General features: G+C 42.7%; 1 protein-coding gene across 1 annotated transcript; it reads left to right on the top strand.

The window, feature by feature from the left end:
* The first annotated feature begins 244 nt into the window (after nt 1-244).
* Nucleotides 245-1,432, top strand: LOC309567964 (chemerin-like receptor 1). The gene has a single exon (XM_082273518.1). It carries the CDS (start codon nt 246-248, stop codon nt 1,167-1,169), a length of 924 nt encoding a protein of 307 aa, XP_082129644.1. The 5' UTR covers nt 245; the 3' UTR covers nt 1,170-1,432.
* The last annotated feature ends 20,053 nt before the right edge of the window (nt 1,433-21,485 follow it).

The raw sequence follows: 21,485 nt of genomic DNA, 5'->3' as shown, positions 1-21,485 counted from the left end.
TAAAAAGGTATCTAGGCCCGTATGCTTGGTTACGATGAAAATAATTAAAAATAATAATAATAATTAAAAATAAAAATAATGCAATATTTTATATTTAGCTAAGACATTTTTTTTTTTATTGCATTTTTATGTCCAGGTGCATTTTATTTACAGCATAAACCAGTTTATATCAAACGGAATGCAGTGTTGATTAACCATCTTGTGTTTTTCTTCTAGGAGTCACATCTGGTGACATCATTCACGTGATGAATTTCACTCTAGATGCCGAAACAGCTGAACTGCGCCATACCGTGCAGGTGATCGCCACTGTGACCTTCAGCTTCATTTTTCTACTGGGCATGATGGGAAATGGCACTGTGATCTGGATAACTGGATGTCGGCTACAAAGAACTATCAACACTGTCTGGTTTTTCAACCTTGCCTTGGCGGACTTCATCTCTACTTTTTTGGTCCTGGTCACTGTCCTTTATCTATTACTGGACCTACACTGGCCCTTTGGGCCTATTTTTTGCAAGCTTGTCAACTGCCTGTTTGGCCTCAGCATCTATGCCAGCATCCTTCTCCTGAGTGCAATCAGCATCGATCGATGTGTTCTTGTTCTTTTCCCGGTCTGGTGTCAAAATTACCGCAATCCAAGACTGGTGATGACAACGTGTTTGGTGATTTGGATAGTCTCTGTTGCCTTGGTTCCTGGATCTTACACCCTTTCGGAGATGTCTACAGAAAGTAACCGTAGCTCTTGCAAAAACTTGGATGTTTTTGAGGACTGGGAAAAAAGAGAAGCTGCTATATTCACTGTTTGCATCTTTCTTTACCAGTTTTTGGTACCGTTGTGCGTGATTCTTATCTCGTACGCGATTCTTTTAATAACGCTACGCAGGAAAAAACTAAATCGTTCCAGCAAGCCCTTTCTGGTTGTCACCGGGGTGGTCTTCTCATTTTTTCTATGTTGGCTTCCTTATCATGCTTTAGCACTTGCCCGAGTGTTTCTAGGTGGTCTACCACTGCTGGTCAGCCTGGTGGCTGTACCGTTGTCCAAATGTTTAGCTATGTTCAATAGCTGCATCAACCCTATACTCTATTTTTTTATTGGTCGGGAATTCAAGGACATGGTAAAGAAATCAATTACACAAGTTTTCAAAACAGTGTTCGAGGAAATACCACACTAATGAGAACGGAGGTGGTTTCTTCATGGACAGAACTGGAATTGGAAGTTAACCATTACACGTGCCATATTCCAACCACAAAACAGAGATGTTCGGTATGGAACCATAATGCACTGGAGGCAATTCTTTTGGCAACACAAAGGTCAATAGCATCTGCTGTTCTGGAAAAGTGGTAGTGAAAAATTGTTCAACAAACCAACCTCGGTGGTGGATAGAGCTTGTGCTATGATCAACACAAGACGTACGGACTCAATACAACTGGAGAAAGTCACAATACATACAATGTTACAATTTTTCTTTTTTTTAAAGTTTGAGTAAGGTTTGGTTCACACTACGTCGTTCCAACTTAGGGGGCGACCTGTGAAGTCGCATGCAGCGCGACTTCGGCGCCACTTGCACTGACTTCATGAAATTAATGTCTATGCAAGTTGCTCCAGGTCGCCCCAAAGTAGTACAGGACCCTTTTTCTAAGTCGGAGCGACTTGCGTCGCTCCTATTAGAACGGGTCCTGTAGCAGTCAATGGACCGCGAAGGTGCACGACTTGTCAGGCTGACCAAGTCCTGGAAATTGCGACAGCTAACGCGTTTCGGGAGTCAAGCTCCCTTCCTCAGAGCTCTGAGGAAGGGAGCTTGACTCCCAAAACGCGTTAGGTGTCGTAATTTCCAGGACATGTTCTAACATACCTGTGACGGGAATTTGTAACACGATTTCTATTCTTCATGTTTGTGAGTATGCATTCAGCATTTTATTAAATCATTTTAAACAGTACCACGGGTAATGCACTAGGTGTTTGCGCCTCCTTTTCCTTTCTTTCATGCACCCGTTTTTGAGTTCCCTGCCTGAGGAGAGCAGCACGCCAGTCTTCCTCTGTCGAGTGAGCGCTTGGCTGAAATTTTTGTGATGGCCCGTACACACGTACCGATTGTCGGCCGTAAAGATTCGGCCGATTGTAGGCTTGTTAGTATGATGCTTCCGACAACCGACAGCGCACTTTCGGCCGAATAGAATCTGATGTGCATGCTTTAAAATTTTTGTAGGCCAACACCAGAACGGCCGATTGTTCGCCAGTCAGTACAGAATTCGGCCGACAATCAGCAGATTTGCAAAACTGGGCATGCTCAGAAAAGAAAAAACACACGGAAAGTTAACCATCACATGACATCACTTCTGCAGTCGGCTGTTGTTGGCCGACAAAATTCGTGTGCAGTCTTTTGCAGTTTTCAACAGACACGACAGCCCTGGACAAAAGACGGCCGATCGTTCGGCCGACGATCGGTACGTGTGCACGGGGCATAAGGCTGACCAAGTCGCCTGACAAGTCGTGCTAGTGTGAATGGAGACTAAATCTTTGAAGTTTAAAGTTGATTTCTAGGCATCATCTTAATTTCCTTTGAAGTCGCACTCCCCATCGAATGCTAGTCACAGCATTACTTAGTTTCTTGAAACCACTTCTATTAGCAAGGATTTTTTTATTACTCCCTGTGATGTCATTATTAATCCCTGTGATGTCATTATTACTCCCTGTGATGTCATTATTAATCCCTGTGATGTCATTATTACTCCCTGTGATGTCATTATTACTCCCTGTGATGTCATTATTACTCCCTGTGATGTCATTATTAATCCCTGTGATGTCATCACTAGGCTTGTAAAATGCTTGCAGGGGTAGCTGCTGGGAGGAGGGACTAGCAGAGTGCCCTAAATCAGTTCTTTTCACATAAGTGTGCCCCCCCCCCCCCCCTGAGGACTCCCAAGAAAACCTCTCCCTATGGACAAATTGAGTTTAGGCCCCTTGGGAGTCAAAGGCAGCAGCATAGTTTTGCCGGGAAAGAAATCAATGAATGTATTTAAAGAGGGACATAGAGGGGCAGGAACAAGGAGGGTTCCACAGTCCAAAAAAAAATGCTGCTTGAGATTTCATTGCAACGCTTTCAGCAGGAAGTTGTAAGCTCACTGGATTTCTGGTAGGGTCTTCAGGTATTTTTCTATACTTGCTATATTTCTTAAGGTTTTAAATTATTCCATTGATAATATAGGGGCCATCCATCAGCCTATCTCATAGGTACCGACATCCCAAACTTTTATAAAACAAATACAGGAATACTTTCAAGAAAATTTCTCAGGATTTTACTGGTGCCAACTTTTAATATGTCTGAAACCACCAATTATTTCCACTGTTAAAAATTGTATTTATTTATTTATAGAGTTAAAACTGCAAAATCCTTAAAGCATAAGGCCCCTTTCACACGGGCGGTGCACCCGGCGGAACCCGTTCTGCTCATCGGGGGATCGATCCGCCGATCCCCCACTGAGCAGGCAGATGACAGCTCCGTCTCCGCTCTGTGTGCAGAGATGGAGCTGTCAGATCCCCGCTGTCCTCTATGGGAGATCGGATGAGAATGGATTGCTGGTCCGTCTTCATCCGATCTCATACGATCCGATCCACCAGACGGATGGAAAATAGGGTTTCCATGCCTCCGGATTTCACGGACAGGAACGGATCGGAGAGCAGTGGGTGTCAGCGGACATGTCTCCGCTGACACCTGCTGCCCCATAGGTATGCATGGAGCATCCGATCAGGTCCGCCTGAAAAACTGACAGGCAGATTGGATCGGATTGCCTGTGTGAAAGGGGCCTTACTCCACTTTTGTTGAGAAAACAACATTCCCCTCTGGGTGATCTCTGTACATTACAAGGATTTTAACAAACTTTGCTGCAGATTCCTAACTTTTGTTATTCTAAAGAAATCCCTGTTTGTTCCTCTGTGCCTCTGTGCTGAGTGGGCCTAATGGGAGTGGTTTCATAGTTATCTATCAGCTGTGGCACCTGCAGGGCTGTAATGAGGAAATCTGCTGGGTCTGCATCCCTTTAGACGTGTTCCTATTGGGAGTATCTCACCAAAAAATGACATTTATGTTGCAGGGGATGCCAGAAATCTGACTTGTATCTTAGGCAGACTTCTGGGAAAATTAGTGAGCCAATCACACAAGCAGGAAATGATGTTTCTGGGGGTGTGGTCAGTATACATTCTGTGTACAGAACATAAATCCCGAGAGGCACCAGGGGGCGCAAACGTCATTCGCCAAGGACCCTAGGCGAATGACAGTGGAGGGGGTTGGTAAGAAATCAATACTATTAAGAAGGTACTAAAACAGATAGAGAAAACAAAACCCATAACTGTGCAGCAGAGAGGGGGGGTTGGATGTAATGGAGGAAACTTGTCAGGAAGAGTAAAGTTGCGCTTTGACACTGGCAGGGGTGATTACAATGATCAGCTTTTATCTATCCATGTAAAACCTTTATCCCAAGAGGAGAAAAAAAACTGCTGTAACTGATTATAAAGTGTGAGCTGGAGTTTGGCTTCAATTTGTTAGTGTAGCTAAATCTACAAATACATTTACCACTCCCCCCCCCCCCCCCCCCAGAGTAACAAAGCTGCTTTCTGCTGTGCCTCCAGTGCTCATTCCTCCAGAGTTGCATCTCACCCATACAGGGGGTGTGTTACTGGCCAGATTACCAGGTGAAGACAGAGGGGAAAAAGCCAAAGAAAAGAAAACTAATGCAGCCAGCCCATCTAATGATTGGTAAGCTGCAATATACAGAAGTACATTTTTGGTTTTGGGTTTAATAGCACTTTAAAGAGATTGTAAAGTCAGAAGGTTTTTTTTTATCTTATTGCATTCTATACATTAATATAAAAAGTCCTCTGTGTGCAGCAGCTCCCGTCAGCCCTACTAATACTTACTTGAGCCCCATCTAGATCCAGTGATGTCCACGAGTCCCTCGGCCACCTGAGATTCTCCCTTCTGATTTTCTGAGACACAGCAGCCATGCCATTGGCTTCCGCTGCTGTAAAGTCAGTTAGCCAATAAAGAGAGAGAGGGGGCGTGGCCGAACGGCAGCTCCATGTCTGAATAGACACACGGAGCTGCAGCTCGGCTCGGGTGCCCCATAGCAAGCTGCTTGCTATGGGGGCACTTGACAGGAGGGAGGGGCCAGGAGCAGCAAATAGGGACCTGAGAAATGAAGGATCTGCCCTGTGCAAAAGCTCCCTTCAGCCCCACTAATACTTACTTGAGCCCCATCTAGATCCAGTGATGTCCACGAGTCCCTCGGCCATCTGAGATTCTCCCTTCTGATTTTCTGAGACACAGCAGCCATGCCATTGGCTTCCGCTGCTGTAAAGTCAGTTAGCCAATCAGGAGAGAGAGGGGGCGTGGCCGAACGGCAGCTCCATGTCTGAATAGACACACGGAGCTGCAGCTCGGCTCGGGTGCCCCCATAGCAAACTGCTTGCTATGGGGGCACTTGACAGGAGGGAGGGGCCAGTAGCAGCAAAGAGGGACCTAAGAAGTGAAGGATCTGCCCTGTGCAAAAGCCCCACTAATACTTACCTAAGCCCCATCTAGATCCAGTGATGTTGGAGTGTCTCAGATGCCCAGGACTCCCCTCCCCATTGGCTGAGACAGCAGCACAGCACCATTGGTTCCCTCTGCTGTCAATCAAAGTCCTTCAGCCAATCAGGAGAGAAATGGGGGCGGGGACGGGGGCGGGCCACGGCTCTGTGTCTGAAAACTTGGAAAGCCAATTATGAAATGACATCTTTAAACCTCTTAGTGGTTTTAGTGGTTGGGTTTACATTTATTTAGCTAAAATCAATAAATTATCTATAAAAACAAATCGACTTTTCTCCATGAAATAAACCGCTCAGAATGTAGTCAGTTGGGACCGTAACAAATCTTATTTATATTTTTACAAAACCTTTCATATATTTATTTAATACGTCAAAATCACACAAATCCCATGTGTTACTTTCTGTACCTATAAATGGATGCGTTACTGACTGTTCATGATGATAACGTTCATTTCGTTTATTGTAAATTGAAGTTGTGAATTTTTGTATTATAATAATGTCATTTAAAAAAAAAAAAAAAAGTTTCTCGTTCTGTTATGTTGTTTTGTAGTTCAATATTAAAAACTACCGTCAATAAAGTTATCTTTAGCATTAAAGCAAAGCTAAATCACATCCAACATTCTTACTAGCTGTAGTAATGCAAACAGGTTTTAACCACGTCAAGTGCTTAAAACAGTGCACTTTTACCCCCCGTTCTGCCCAGGACAATTTCCAGCTTTCAGCGCTGTCAAGACCTGTTCTGAGTGGAAGCTGTCCTGTTAAACCGCTGTATGGTCTTGGCCACCGTGCTGCAGCTCAGTTTTAGGGTCTTGGCAACCTTCTTATAACCTAGGCCAGTGATGGCGAACCTTGGCACCCCAGATGTTTTGGAACTACATTTCCCACGATGCTCAACTACACTGCAGAGTGCATGAGCATCATGGGACATGTAGTCCCAAAACATCTGGGGTGCCAAGGTTCACCATCACTGGCCTAGGCCATCTTTATGTAGAGCAACAATTCTTTTTTTTTTTAGATCCTCAGAGAGTTCTTTGCCATGAGGTGCCATGTTGAACTTCCAGTGACCAGTATGAGAGAGTGAGAGCGATAACACCAAATATAACACACCTGCTCCCCATTCACACCTGATACCTTGTAACACTAACGAGTCACATGACACCAGGGAGGGGAAAATAGCTAATTGGGCCCCATTTGGACATTGTCACTTTGGGGTGTACTCACTTTTGTTGCCAGCGGTTTACACATTAATGGCTGTGTGTTGGGTTATTTTGAGGGGACAGCAAATTTACACTGTTAGGGCTCTTTCACACGGTCCGTAGGCGGATCCTTGTTGCTCAGCGGGGATCGATCCGCCATCCCCGCTGAGCCGGCGGATGACAGCTCTGTCTCCGCTTGCAGAGCGGAGAGGGAGGTGTCTCAGCCCTCGCTGCCCTCTATGGGGGATCGGATGAGAGCGGACCGCCTGTCCGCTCTCATCCGATCCGATCCGATTCCTGAACGGATGGAAAAATAGGGTTTCCATCCGTCCAGATTTCACGGACAGGATCGGATACGGATGGCAGCGGGTGTCAGCGGAGCTGTCTCCGCTGACACCCGCTGCCCCATAGAGCTGCATGGAGGATCCGATCAGATCCGCCTAAAAAACTGACAGGCGGATCTGATCGGATCGCCCGTGTGAAATAGCCCTTATACAAGCTGTACACTCACTACTTTACATTGTAGCAAAGTGTCATTTCTTCAGTGTTGTCACATGAAAAGATAGAATAAAATATTTACAAAAATGTGAGGGGTGTACTCACTTCTGTGAGATACTGTGAGTGTATATATATATATATATATATATATATATATATATATATACACGCTATATTACCAAAAGTATTGGGACGCCTGCCTTTACCTGCACATGAACTTCATCCCAGTGTTGTCACATGAAAAGGTATAATAAAATATTTACAAAAATGTGAGGGGTGTACTCACTTTTGTGAGATACTGTATATATATAAAAATTGATCAGTCCTGATTTCATTTCTTGAGGCACTAAAATTCCAGGACAGTACAAATATCCCCCAAATTACCCTTTTTTGGAAAGTAGACAGCCCAAGATATTTAGTAAGAGGCATGGCGGGGTTTTTTTTGAAGTTGCAATTTTTTGACATAATTTTTTTCGAAAATGAAGAAATTAAAAAAGAAATGTTTTTACAATTATTTTTTTCTTTTACATACTGTCACCGGTGCAGTACAGTGCCATCATTTAACTGGTGTGGCAGTGATCAGGGACACTGTCTAGTGACAGTACAAAAAAAAATTTAATTTTTTTTCTACATATTTTTTTTTTCTTAACACACTAGGAACAGAGCAATATAATGTTACCATAGTAACAGTGTACTACTCTGGGGAAGTGATAAGGTTTTTTTTTTTTTTTTTTTTTTAAACATAATATGTTTGCTTATAGCAAAGAATTACATTGCTGTAAGCAATTTTACTAAATGAAACTGATTAATTCAATTTGTTTTGTTGTTATTAGCTGTGATTGCTCAAAGCTAATCACATGATACAGATGGGCTGTGATTGGCCCTGTCTGTACCATGTGATGAAATTGACCAATCACAGCTAGCAACACAATTGTACTCAATGGATGGCATGAAAGGAAGTCATCCATTGTGTACAACTGTTGTGAGACTTGCTGTGATTGGTCAAGGTGGTCACGTGATAGTCTTATCAGTCTGATCAGTCTTGTGGACACAGATTGCGCTTTCTGACAGGATGTCATGTGACGTCAAGTCAAGATGGGAAAGCCAGCAAGGTGTTTTTATGACATTAACCACTTTACCACCGGAGGATTTTACTGTCTTACGTCTGGGCCACTTTTTGCGATTCGGTGCTGTGCGACTTTAACTGACAATTGCGCGGTCGTGCGACGCCGTACCCAAACGAAACTTACGTCCTTTTTTCCCACAAACAGAGCTTTCTTTTGGTGGTATTTGATCACCTCTGCGATTTTTACTTTTTGCGCTATAAACAAAAAAAGAGCGTAAACTCTGAAAAAACAACAATATTTTTCACATTTTTTTATATGAAATTCCCCCCCAAAAAATGTAAAAATCAAAATTTTTTAACATTTTTGGCCAATTTGTTTTCTGCTACCTATGTTTGGTAAAAAAAAATCGCAATAAGTGTATTTTGATTGGTTTGCGCAAAAGTTATTGCGTTTACTAACTAAGGGAAAGATTTCTGTCATTTTTGGTGTTTTTTTTTTAACGCGTAATGGCGGTGATCTGCGATTTTTTTTTGCGGGACTGCGACATTGCGGCGGACAGATCGGACCCTTGACTGACATTTTTGACACTTTTAGGGGTACCAGTGACATTACTGCAGTAATCAGTGCTATAAATATGCACTGTTACTGTAAAAATGACACTGTCAGGGAAGGGGTTAATTTTATTGGAGAGGGAGGGGTTAATGTATGGCTGGTGCTTACTGACGTGTGTGGGGGGAGGGGACTATTTGACACAAGGACAGATCGAGGGTTCAACTATGCTGAACCCTGCAATCTGACCCTGCCTGTCACTCCAGAGATCCGCCCACTTGTGTTTACACAGGCAGGCGGATCTCCACACTAGATCCCTGCCGATCGGGGAAGAGCAGCGACAATCGCCGCTGCTCCTCCCCTGGCCCGACTCCCGCTGTGACTGAAGTCACAGCGGGAGCGAGCCTCCGACGGCGCGCGCGCGCCGCCGAGAAAGGGGAGTGTCTGACGACGTAGTACTACGTCGTCAGACGATAACGATCCACTCTGCCGCAGTATTATTACTGCAGGCAGACGTAAAGTGGTTAAACTGCTAAATTGGCTTTTTTTTTTTAAATGTTTGGCATTTTTTTGATTGTAAAATCTATTTCTTTCATTTACTGGGCAACTATCATGATATCAAAAATGTATTGTATTTTTTTATGTTTATAAACTGATTTTTTTATTTTTATTTTTTTACTATATGTATTCAAAGTGGATCTTTACTCCCCCCCTTTTTTTTTTTTTTTTTTTTAACTCCTACTTACCTGATCGCAGGTCCTGCACATTTAAGGTATTCATTCACCTGCCCAAAAGATCCAGCGTTGTTCTGCTGAGATCAAATTATTTTCTGCCCCCCTGCTTTTTTTATTTTTTCTAAATGCCCCCATCCCTCCTTGCTTGCGCAGAGAAGCGCATGCAAAGGTCACGCATGCTCGCACCACACGTGAGGTGTCTCTGTAAACGTCATAGTGACACCAATAATTCTAGTGCTAGATCTCCTTTGTAACTCTAAACTGGTAACCAGTAAAAAATGTTAAAGCGCCGTTATGAAGATTTTTAAGTATCAAAGCCATTCCAGGAGCGCGCGCAATTTTAAAGTGTGACATGTTAGGTTTTTAATTACTCAGTGTAACATCATCTTTTATACTTTACAAAAAAGTTGGGTTATATATTGTGTTTTTTTGCATTAAAATTCATTATTGTGCATTTTTCCCAAAAAATTGCTTTTGAAAAACAGTTAAACAAATACTGTGTGACATAAAAAAAATTGCAGCGATAGCCATTTTATTCTCTAGGGTCTCTGCTAATATATATATATAAAATGTTTGTGGGTTCTAAGTATTTTTCTAGCAAAATAAAATGATTTTTACTTGTAAACAAAAAGTGCCAGAAAAGACCCGGTCTTCAAGAGGGTAACTAGATACGGTCTTGACCATATTTGGTCAATGACGTCTCCCGCGATCACCAACTGTTTGTTTACATTTAAAGTAGCTGGAAATCGGTCGGGCAACAAACTGGTCAATTTGGGACGGTTTGTTTGGCGGTTCTGCAAACCATGAACAGGCTGGGTTCAAGCCCAATCCCATTCCTAATTGCTATATAAACTCACTGGCCACTTTATTTAGTTACACCTTGCTAGTACCGGGTTGGACCCCCTTTTGCCTTCAGAACTGCCTTCATTCTTCATGACATAGATTCAACAAAGTGTTGGAAACGTTTCTCAGAGATTTTCTCCATAGTGACATGATAGCATCACACAGTTGCTGCAGATTTGCCGGCTGCACATCCATGATGCCAATCTCCCGTTCCACCACATCCCAAAAGTGCTCTATTGGATGAGATGTGGTGAGTGTGGAGGCCATTGGAGTACAGTGACCTGATCTGGTGAGTGTGGAGGTCATTGGAGTACAGTGACCGGATCTGGTAAGTGTGGAGGCCATTGGAGTACAGTGACCTGATCTGGTGAGTGTGGAGGCCATTGGAGTACAGTGACCTCATCTGGTGAGTGTGGAGGCCATTGGAGTACAGTGACCTCATCTGGTGAGTGTGGAGGCCATTGGAGTGCAGTGACCTCATCTGGTGAGTGTGGAGGCCATTGGAGTACAGTGGCCTCATTGTCATGGTGAAGAAACCAGTGGTGAGATGATTGGAGCTTTGTGACATGGTGCATTATCCTGCTGGAAGGAGCCGTCAGAAGACTAGACAAAGGGATGGACATGGTCAGCAACAATACTCAGGTAGGCCGTGGTGTTTAAATAATGCACAACTGGTACTAAGGGGCCCAAAGTGTGCCAAGAAAATATCCCCCACACCATTACACCACCAGCCTGAACCGGTGATACAAGGCAGGATGGATCCATGCTTTCATGTTGTTTACGCCACATTCTGACCCTACCATCCGAAGGTTGCAGCTGAAATCGAGACTCATCAGACCAGGCAACGTTTTTCCAATCTTCTATTATCCAATTTTGGTGAGCCTGTGCAAATTGTAGCCTCAGTTTCCTGTTCTTAGCTGACTGGAGTGGCACCCGGTGTGGTCTTCTGCTGCTGTAGCCCATCTGCTTCAGGATTCAATGTGTTGTGCATTCAGAGATGGTATTCTGCATACCTTGGGTGTAATGAGAGGTTATCTGAGTTACTGTTGCCTTTCTATCATCTGGAACCAGTCTGCCCATTCTCCTCTGACCTCTGACATCAACATGGCATTTTCCTCCACACAACTGCCGCTCTCTGGATATTTTCTCTTTTTCTGACCGTTCTCTGTAACCCCCGAGAGATGGTTGTGTGTGGAAATCCCAGTAGATCAGCAGTTTTTGAAATACTCAGACCAGCCCGTCTAGCACCAAACAACCATGTCACATTCAAAGTGACTTAAATCCCCTTTCTTCCCCATTCTGATGCTTGGTTTGAATTTCAGCAAGTTGTCTTCACCACGTCTAGATGCCTAAATGCATTAAGTTGCTGCCATGTGATTGGCTAATTAGCAATTTGCTTTACCAAGCAATTGAACAGGTGTACCTAATAAAGTGGCCGGTGAGTGTAAATGCCCTACAGTTACATTGTACAGAGGTGCCTTGGTGTGACAGTGAGGCTTCAATGTGTATTTGCAAATGCATGCAACAAAAAACTTTTTCCCAGCACAAAAATAGAATTAACATTTTGTAATAGGAGTCATGGTTATCAAAAAGGAAAACTTCCCTTTTCTATGAATATAGAACTGACACAAAACAAAGAGAAAGGACCCATTTCTATAGATACAGGAAGAGCACAAAGGGGTCTATTTGTAAAACAATGTGCATAGATATTCACCCAGCAATTGTGAATTGAGCAAAATCAAATGTTCTTTGATTCCCTTCAATTCTCCCTTTTTAATTAATGTTCTTTTATTATTGGCTTTCGTAAATTACCTCAATATGGCCACTAGACGGAGCTGAGGAGCATAGGAAACACATTGGTCCTTGTAATGGTGCCCATACATGCTTCGGTTTTATTAACCACTTCTGGTACCGGAAGGATTTGCCCCCTTAATGATCAGGCCATTCTTTGCGATTCGGCACTGTGTTACTTTAACGGACAATTGCGTGGTCGTGCGACGCTGTACCCAAATAAAATGGATGATGTCTTTTTTTTCTGAAAAAGCTTTATTGAAAGATTCATATAAACAAAGTATATTTAACAACAATGGAACCAATCCAATCAACATTCTTGGAGGTTTTTTTTCCCCCACAAATAGAGCTTCCTTTTGGTGGTATTTGATCACCTCTGCGATTTTTATTTTTTGCGCTACAAACAAATAAAGAGCGACAATTCTGAAGATAAAAAACAATATTTTTCACTTTCTGCTATAAAACATTCCCCCAAAAAAAAATTAAAAAATCTAAATTTTTTAACATTTTAGGCCAACTTGATTTCTGCTACATATTTTTGGTAAAAAAAAAAAAAGCGTATTTTGATTGATTTGCGCAAAAGTTATCGCGCCTACTAACTACAGGAAAAATTTATATTTTTATTGTTTTTTTTTTTTTTTTTTTTGCGACGCTGTACCTAAATAAAATTGATGTCCTTTTTTTCCCACAAATAGAGCTTTCTTTTGGTGGTATTTGATCACCTCTGCGATTTTTATTTTTTGCACTACAAACAAAAAAAGAGCGACAATTCTGAAGATAAAAAACAATATTTTTCACTTTCTGCTATAAAACATTCTCAAAAAAAAAATAAAAAAATCGAAATTTTTTAACATTTTAGGCCAACTTGTTTTCTGCTACATATTTTTGGTATAAAAAAAATCGCAAAAAAGTGTATTTTGATTGATTTGCGCAAATTTTATTGCGTCTACTAACTACAGGAAAGCTTTATGTTATTTTTATAGTTTTTTTTTTTTTTTTTGCGATGCTGTACCTAAATAAAATTGATGTCCTTTGTTTCCCACAAACAGAGCTTTCTTTTGGTGGTATTTGATCACCTGTGCGATTTTTATCTTTTGCGCTACAAACAAAAAAAGAGCGACAATTCTGAATTAAAAAAAAAAACAATATTTTTCACATTCTGCTATATAACATTCCCCCCCATAAATTAAAAAAATCTACATTTTTTAACATTTTAGGCCAACTGTTTTCTGCTACATATTTTTGGTAAAAAAAAAAAACATATTTTGATTGGTTTGCGCAAACGTTATCGCGTCTACTAACTACAGGAAAGTTGATGTCCTTTTTTCCCACAAATAGAGATTTCTTTTGGTGGTATTTGATCACCTCTGCGATTTTTATTTTTTGCGCTATAAACAAAAAAAGAGCGACAATTCAGAAAAAAAACAATATTTTTCCCTTTCTGCTATATAACATTCCCAAAAAAAAAAAAAAATGTAAAAATCAAAATTTAACATTTTAGGCCAATTTGTTTTCTGCTACATAATTTTGGTATAAAAAAAAAGCGCAAAAAAGCGTATTTTGATTGGTTTGCGCAAAAGTTATTGCATCTACTAACTACAGGAAAAATGTATGTTATTTTTATTGTTGTTTTTTTGCAACACTGTACCCAAATAAAATTGATATCCTTTTTTCCCCACAAATAGAGCTTTCTTTTCATGGTATTTGATCACCTCTGCCATTTTTATTTTTTGCGCTATAAACAAAAAAAGAGCGACAATTCTGAAAAAAGAAAAAAAAAAACAATATTTTTCACTTTCTGCTGTATAACATTCCCCCCAAAAAAAGTAAAAATCAAAAGTTTTTAACATTTTAGGCCAACTTGTTTTCTGATACATATTTTTGGTAAAAAAAAAAACGCATTAAGCGTATTTTGATTGGTTTACGCAAAAGTTATCGCGTCTACTAACTTCAGGAAGGATTTATGTTATTTTTATTGGTTTTTTTTTTTCGACACTGTACCTAAATGAAATTGATGTCCTTTTTTCCCACAAATAGAACTTTCTTTTGGGGGTATTTGATCACCTGTGCGATTTCTATTTTTTGCACTACAAACAAAAAAAAGAGTGACAATTCTGAAAAAAAAAACAATATTTTTCACTTTCTGCTATATAACATTCCCCCCCCCCCAAAAAAAAAGTAAAAATCCAAATTTTTTAACATTTTAGGCCAACTTGTTTTCTGCTACATATTTTTAGTAAAAAAAAAAAAAAAATCGCAAAAAAGCGTATTTTGATTTTGTTTGTGCAAAAGTTATTGCGTCTACAAACTACGGGAAAAATTTGTGTTATTTTTATTGTATTTTTTTTGCAACGCTATACCTAAATAAAATCGATGTTTTTTTTTTTCCCATAAATAGAGCTTTCTTTTGGTGGTATTTGATCACCTGTGCGATTTTTATTTTTTGCGCTATAAACAAAAAAAGAGAAACGATTCTGGAAAAAAAAAAAAACAATATTTTCACATTCTGCTATATGACATTCCCAAACAAAAAAATCTAAAAATCTAAATTTTTTAACATTTTAGGCCAACTTGTTTTCTGCTACATAGTTTTGGTTAAAAAAAAAATCGCAAAAAAGCGTATTTTGATTGGTTTGCGCAAAAGTTATCGCGTCTACTAACTACGGGAAAGATTTATGTTATTTTTATTGATTTTTTTTTTTTTACTAGTAATGGCGGTGATCTGCGATTTTTAATGGGGCTGCGACATTGCGGCGTACAGATCGGACCCCTAACTGCCATTTTTTACACTTTTGGGGGGACCAGTGACATTACTACAGTAATCAGTGCTAAAAATATGCACTGTTACTGTAATAATGACACTGGCAGGGAAGGGGTTAACACTGTGGGTGATCAAAGGGTTAAATGTGAGCTTAGGGGAGTGTTTCTAACTCTATGTGGGATGGGCTTGTGAAATGACCATAGAGACATGTGATCCTATATAGAAGGATCACAGGAGCTCTGTGATCATTCCAGGGAGAAGACCGGTCGGCTGTGTTTACAACCACTGACCGTTCTTCTCTCTCAGCGGGGATCGATCGCGGGTGTCAGGCGGCAATCTGAGCTGCCCTGATAGAAAATTCTTCTATCGACCTTATTGGTTCCTGAGGAAGTCATTATTAATTTGGCGAAACGCGTTGAACCATATGATCAATTACATCTGTCGATATTATCTCTTTGATCCGCCATTGTTGGTGCTATGTAATGTATTAACTGTGTCTGCATTGAATATGTTTTTATTGATTTAATAAAGTTTTTTGTATTTTATGCACATGTGTGCTCACTTTCGCCATGCCCAATCCTTTAAAGTCCTTTTCAGGTTGTCTCACTGGTACTAATATTGTCCGGTATTTAGTGAGACTCAACTCCTTATTTGATTCTATAAATACAGTAGGTTGTTGCTAATAGGTTGATTATTCCTATTGGAAAATATTGATTGGAAATGCAATTGGTCATTTATTGAAGTCTGTACAGGCATTGTAGCAAGAGATACAATGTAATAATTGTAGAGAAGGCTAGAGGGAATTAGCAAAAAAATTTGACCATGGGTTCCATGGTTAAAGGAAAGAGGATGAAATCCCGCACTCCAAGAAAAACAGCCCAGGTGTAGAGAAAAGTAAGAGAGGCTTCAGCCCAATGCTGCCCAGGCCATGCCATGCCCCCTCAACACTTTTCATGCCACCCACAGGGCTTATTCATAGCGGCAAAAAGTGTTGAGGGGGCATGGCCTGGGCGGCATTGGGCTGAAGCCTCAATTATTATTCTCTACATTCCTAGAGAATGCTAGAGGGAATTAGCAAATAGATGTAACCATGGGTTACATAAAGAAAAGAGGAATCCAAAAAAGCAGCCCAGGTGTAGAGAATAGTAAGAGAGGCCAATGCTGCCCAGGCAATTCCCCCTCAACACTTTTCACCCCACCCACAGGTCTTAATCATAAGGGACCCCTATGATTAAGAGCAAAATGCTTTGGTGGCAGGGTCTGAGAGGAGTTGGGCTGAAGATCTTTAGATCCTTAGATCTCAAGGGTTTATCCTGGGACTTGTAGTCCTTCACTAGTTGGGGGAAGGGGGGTCCCGTCCTCAGCTCTGAGGGGCTCTCTTAGCGCTGGCACCCAGAATTATTTACCAGAGGCGTCAAATTCAATTTCATTGTGTACCGCATCAGTACTACGGTTGCCCTCAAAGGGTCGGTTGTATCTGTGGTGCGCTACGTACAGAGTGCAGGGTTCAGGAGTGTGTTACATACAGAGTGTAGAGCTTAGGATTATGCTACGAACAGAGTGCAGAGTTCAGGAATGAGCTTTGTACAGAGTTCAGGGTTCAGGGATGTGTTATGTACAGAGAGCAAAGTTGAGTTCAGGGGTGTGCTGTGTACAGAGTGCAGGGTTCAGGGGTGTGTTATGTACAGAGAGCAAAGTTCAGTTCAAGGGTGTGCTGTGTACAGAGTGCAGGGTTCAGGGGTGTGTTATGTACGGAGAGCAAAGTTTGGTTCAGGGGTGTACTGTGTACAGAGTGCAGGGTTCAGGGGTGTGTTATGTACACAGAGCAAAGTTCGGTTCATGGGTGTGCTGTGTACAGAGTGCAGGGTTCAGGGGTAAGTTATGTACAGAGAGCAAAGTTCAGTTCAGGGATGTGCTGTGTACAAAGTGCAGGGTTCAGGGGTGTGTTATGTACAGAGAGCAAAGTTCAGTTCAGGGGTGTGCTTTCTCCAGAGTGCAGGGTTCATGGGTGTGTTATGTACAGAGAGCAAAGTTCAGGGGTGTGCTTTCTCCAGAGTGCAGGGTTCAGGGGTGTGTTATGTACAGAGAGCAAGGTTCAGTTCAGGGGTGTGCTGTGTACAGAGTGCAGGGTTCAGGGGTGTGTTATGTACAGAGAGCAAAGTTCAGTTCAGGGGTGTGCTTTCTCCAGAGTGCAGGGTTCATGGGTGTGTTATGTACAGAGAGCAAAGTTCAGGGGTGTGCTTTCTCCAGAGTGCAGGGTTCAGGGGTGTGTTATGTACAGAGAGCAAGGTTCAGTTCAGGGGTGTGCTGTGTACAAAGTGCAGGGTTCAGGGGTGTGTTATGTACAGAGAGCAAAGTTCTGTTCAGGGATGTGCTGTGTACAAAGTGCAGGGTTCAGGGGTGTGTTATGTACAGAGAGCAAAGTTCAGTTCAGGGGTGTGCTTTCTCCAGAGTGCAGGGTTCATGGGTGTGTTATGTACAGAGAGCAAAGTTCAGGGGTGTGCTTTCTCCAGAGTGCAGGGTTCAGGGGTGTGTTATGTACAGAGAGCAAGGTTCAGTTCAGGGGTGTGCTGTGTACAGAGTGCAGGGTTCAGGAGTGAGCTTTGTCCAGAGTGCAGGGTTCAGGGGTGAGTTATGTACAGGGAGCAACATTCAGTTCAGTGGTGTGCTGTGTACAGAGTGCGGGGTTCAGGGGTGTGTTATGTACGGAGAGCAAAGTTTGGTTCAGGGGTGTACTGTGTACAGAGTGCAGGGTTCAGGGGTGTGTTATGTACACAGAGCAAAGTTCAGTTCAGGGTGTGCTTTGTCCAGAGTCCAGGGTTCAGGGGTGTGTTATGTACAGAGAGCAAAGTTCGGTTCATGGGTGTGCTGTGTACAGAGTGCAGGGTTCAGGGGTGTGTTATGTACAGAGAGCAAAGTTCAGTTCAGGGTTGTGCTTTCTCCAGAGTGCAGGGTTCATGGGTGTGTTATGTACAGAGAGCAAAGTTTGGTTTATGGGTGTGCTGTGTACAGAGTGCAGGGTTCAGGGGTGTGTTATGTACAGAGAGCAAAGTTCAGTTCAGAGGTTTGCTGTGTACAGAGTGCAGGGTTCAGGGGTGTGATATGTACAGAGTGCAGGGTTTAGGGGTGTGTTATGTACAGAGAGTAAAGTCAAGTTCAGGGGTATGCTGTGTACAGAGTGCAGGGTTCAGGGGTGTGCTGTGTACAGAGTGCAGGGTTCAGGGGTGTGTTATGTACAGAGAGCAAAGGTCTCTCCTCAAAGCTTCCTATCTTCCTCGTGTCTCTCTCCTACCTTGCCTATAGCTTTAGCACTTTTCTGACTTTGCAGGAAGATCATTCTCTCTCTCTCTCTTTCTGGAGATCTGTCTCCGCCGTGAGTGTGTGCAGAGATCTGTTAGTTCCAGAAGCCGCTGAGAGCAAAGCTGTCCCTTGTAAACACAGTGCAGGAGCATGGGTGAGAGCCAGAGGTTTCGGAATGGAGTTCCTCCACGTTCTGGCTGCAAAACTGGGTTTAGGAGGTCTGGAGGGCCGGATTCGGCCTGCTGGCCTTGTGTTTTACAGAATGTGCCTTAGATCATCATCTTACCTTCAACCCAGCAAACGTGAATATTTGATTTCAGCAGGTTTCATACCGAGAGACAACAGAAGGTTGCTAGCAGACCAAAACCAGTAGATATCTAGGGTGCAACTGGAAACTCAACTCGAAACTACTGCAAATAGTGAACTCAGTAAAAGGTTTGGTAAAGTCTAAACTGGAATCACCCCGGTAACCCAACAAACATTGTGCTAGTAAGCAATTGTAGATGTTTCGGTATTGTAATAACAAAAGTAGAAGTTCCCACACAAATAATCCTCTTCCAGGCAAGAAAAAACAGTAAGCAGTGGTTAGTGGTAATGCCGAAATGTGAGCCTGTGCTTTGTCCATTTAGGGGAAATGAATATGTTGACTTTGACCACTTTAAAGCGGTTGTAAACCCAAAAATTGAAAAAAAAAAAAAAAAAAACAACCTGCAAGACAAAGGCATAATGAGCTAGTATGCATCGCATACTAGCTCATTATGTATTACTTACCTTAGAACGAAGCCCCAACACGGACCCCCGGACATCGCTGCGGGCGCTGCCATGATCCCTCGTCGTCTCTTCCGGGTTCGGCGGCTCCGGCGCTGTGATTGGCCGGAGCCGCGCCGACGTCACTCCCGCACATGCGCGCGGGAGTGATTTTCCGGCAAGCTCCCGGCAAGTAAAACTGAAGGTCCCCCCGGACCTTCAGAGCGCGTGCCGGTTTAGGAGATATTATTTGTACCTACAGGTAAGCCTTATTATAGGCTTACCTGTAGGTAAAAGTGTCAAAAAGCGGGATACTACCGCTTTAAGACCGGAAGGATTTTCCCCCTTAATGACCAGGCCAAATTTTACGATTCGGCACTGCGTTACTTTAACAGACAATTGCGCAGGCATGCGACGCTGTACCCAAATAATATGATGTCCTTTTTTTACCCCACAAATAGAGCTTTCTTTTGGTGGTAATTGATCACCTGTGCGATTCTTATTTTTGCGCTATAAACAAAAAAAGAGCGACAATTTTGAAAAAAAAACAAAAAAACAATATTTTTCGCATTCTGCTATATAACATTCCCCAAAAAAAAAATCAAAATCAAAATTTTTTAACATTTTAGCCCAATTTGTTTTCTGCTACATATTTTTGGTAAAAAAAAAAAAAATTGCAATAAGCGTATTTTGATTGGTTTGCGCACAAGTTATCGCGTCTATTAACTACGGGAAAGATTTATGTCATTTTTATTGTTTTCTTTTTTTACTGGTAATGGCGGCGATCTGCCATTTTTAGCGGGACTGCGACATTGCGGCGGACTGATCAGACCCCTGACTGACATTTTTGACACTTTTGTGGGGACCAGTGACATTACTACAGTAATCAGTGCTAAAAATATGCACTGTTACTGTAATAATGAGACTGGCAGGGAAGGGGTTAACACTGTGAGTGATCAAGGGGTTAAATGTGAACCTAGGGGTGTGTTTCTAACTGGGGGGGGCGTGGCTTGTGAAATGACCATAGAGACCTGTGTTCCTATATAGAAGGATCACAGGGGCTCTGTGATCATTCCAGGGACAAGAACGGTCGGCTGTGTTTACAATAGCTGACCGCTCTTCTCTCTCAGCGGGGAACGATCGCGGGTGTCAGGCGGCAATCGGAGCCGCCTGCCCCATGCATCGGGGGTGATCAAGGGGTGATCAAGGGGTTAAATGTGTACCTAGGGGCGTGTTTCTAACTGTGGGGGGCGTGGCTTGTGAAATGACCATAGTGACATGTGATCCTATATAGAAGGATCACAGGAGCTCTGTGATCATTCCAGGGAGAAGAATGGTCAGCTCCTGTGTCAGGAGCGATTGCGGGTGTCAGGCGGCAATCGGAGCCGCCTGCCCCGTGCATCGGCTTCCCCACTGACGAGCGGGAGCGTGGGAGCACGGGAGCGCGGGGGCGGGAGCACGGGGGCAGGAGTACGGGGGCGGGAGCGCGGGGACGGGAGCGCGCTGCCGGAGGCGCTCGCTCACCCCTAGCTGCCTGCACGCGACCGAAGTATACCTACGGCGGTTCATGCCGGAGCGACTGCGGCGGGCGGTCGTAAAGTGGTTAATACCTCATCTAGATGTGCGGATGGGGGGGCTGCAAAAATGCACAGTTGAGGCGTGTTTTTGCTGCCTACCAATGCCCCCCCCCCCCCCCTTAAGCTGCCATAGACAGCAGACTGGGTTGTTAATGAGCTGCGGTCGCGAGGCTTCACCTTGCAACTGCGTCAAAGTTTACCCACCATGTAGCAATCAGTGGACAACAAGCTTGCCAAGTACTACACACTCAAGGAAAAGGGGAAGCACTTCAGCTGTATGCAATGCATGCGGTTGCAGCACTTTTTGTTGGAAAAAATTGGGTCACTTCGATTCCTCACCGCCTGTCATTAGCCTCTGAAGCGTGATCCGAACACAGATCGGGCTTCAGAGGAAAGGGGGATTTAGACGCATATCTGAATCTGCTCTTAGAGGAAACTGAAAGTTCCATCGGATGTTCTTGTGGTTTTCTACGGCCCTTAGATCATCACATCAGATAAACAGCAACGTACTTTTAATTGCACAATTTTTATTTTTTTTTATTTTTTTTATTCTCCGACAAACTTATTTCCTCAAAAAGATGTCACGTCTCAGATATATAAAACAAACATGGCATAACAAATTGTGAAGCAAGTAACACCAGCCAAATCTTTTTGCAGAATAGGTTTCTTTTTTGTACAGAAGTTCCTCTTCATTTTCAGAAGAAAGATACATTTTGTGAACAAAGGAAGTTATCAGAGCTATAAAAAAAATAAAAAATAGGTTGTTTCCTTCTACGACTGAGTCACCCCCAGGGAAGGGTTCACTACAAGGCTGGAGGGGATCATCTGCGTCACCACGTGG

The sequence above is a fragment of the Pelophylax lessonae genome, assembly GCF_965119305.1.
Source record: "Pelophylax lessonae genome assembly, chromosome: 12".
Classification (NCBI taxonomy): domain Eukaryota; kingdom Metazoa; phylum Chordata; class Amphibia; order Anura; family Ranidae; genus Pelophylax; species Pelophylax lessonae.
Note: the sequence above shows the minus strand (reverse complement) of the source record. Positions and strands in the feature narration are given on the sequence as shown.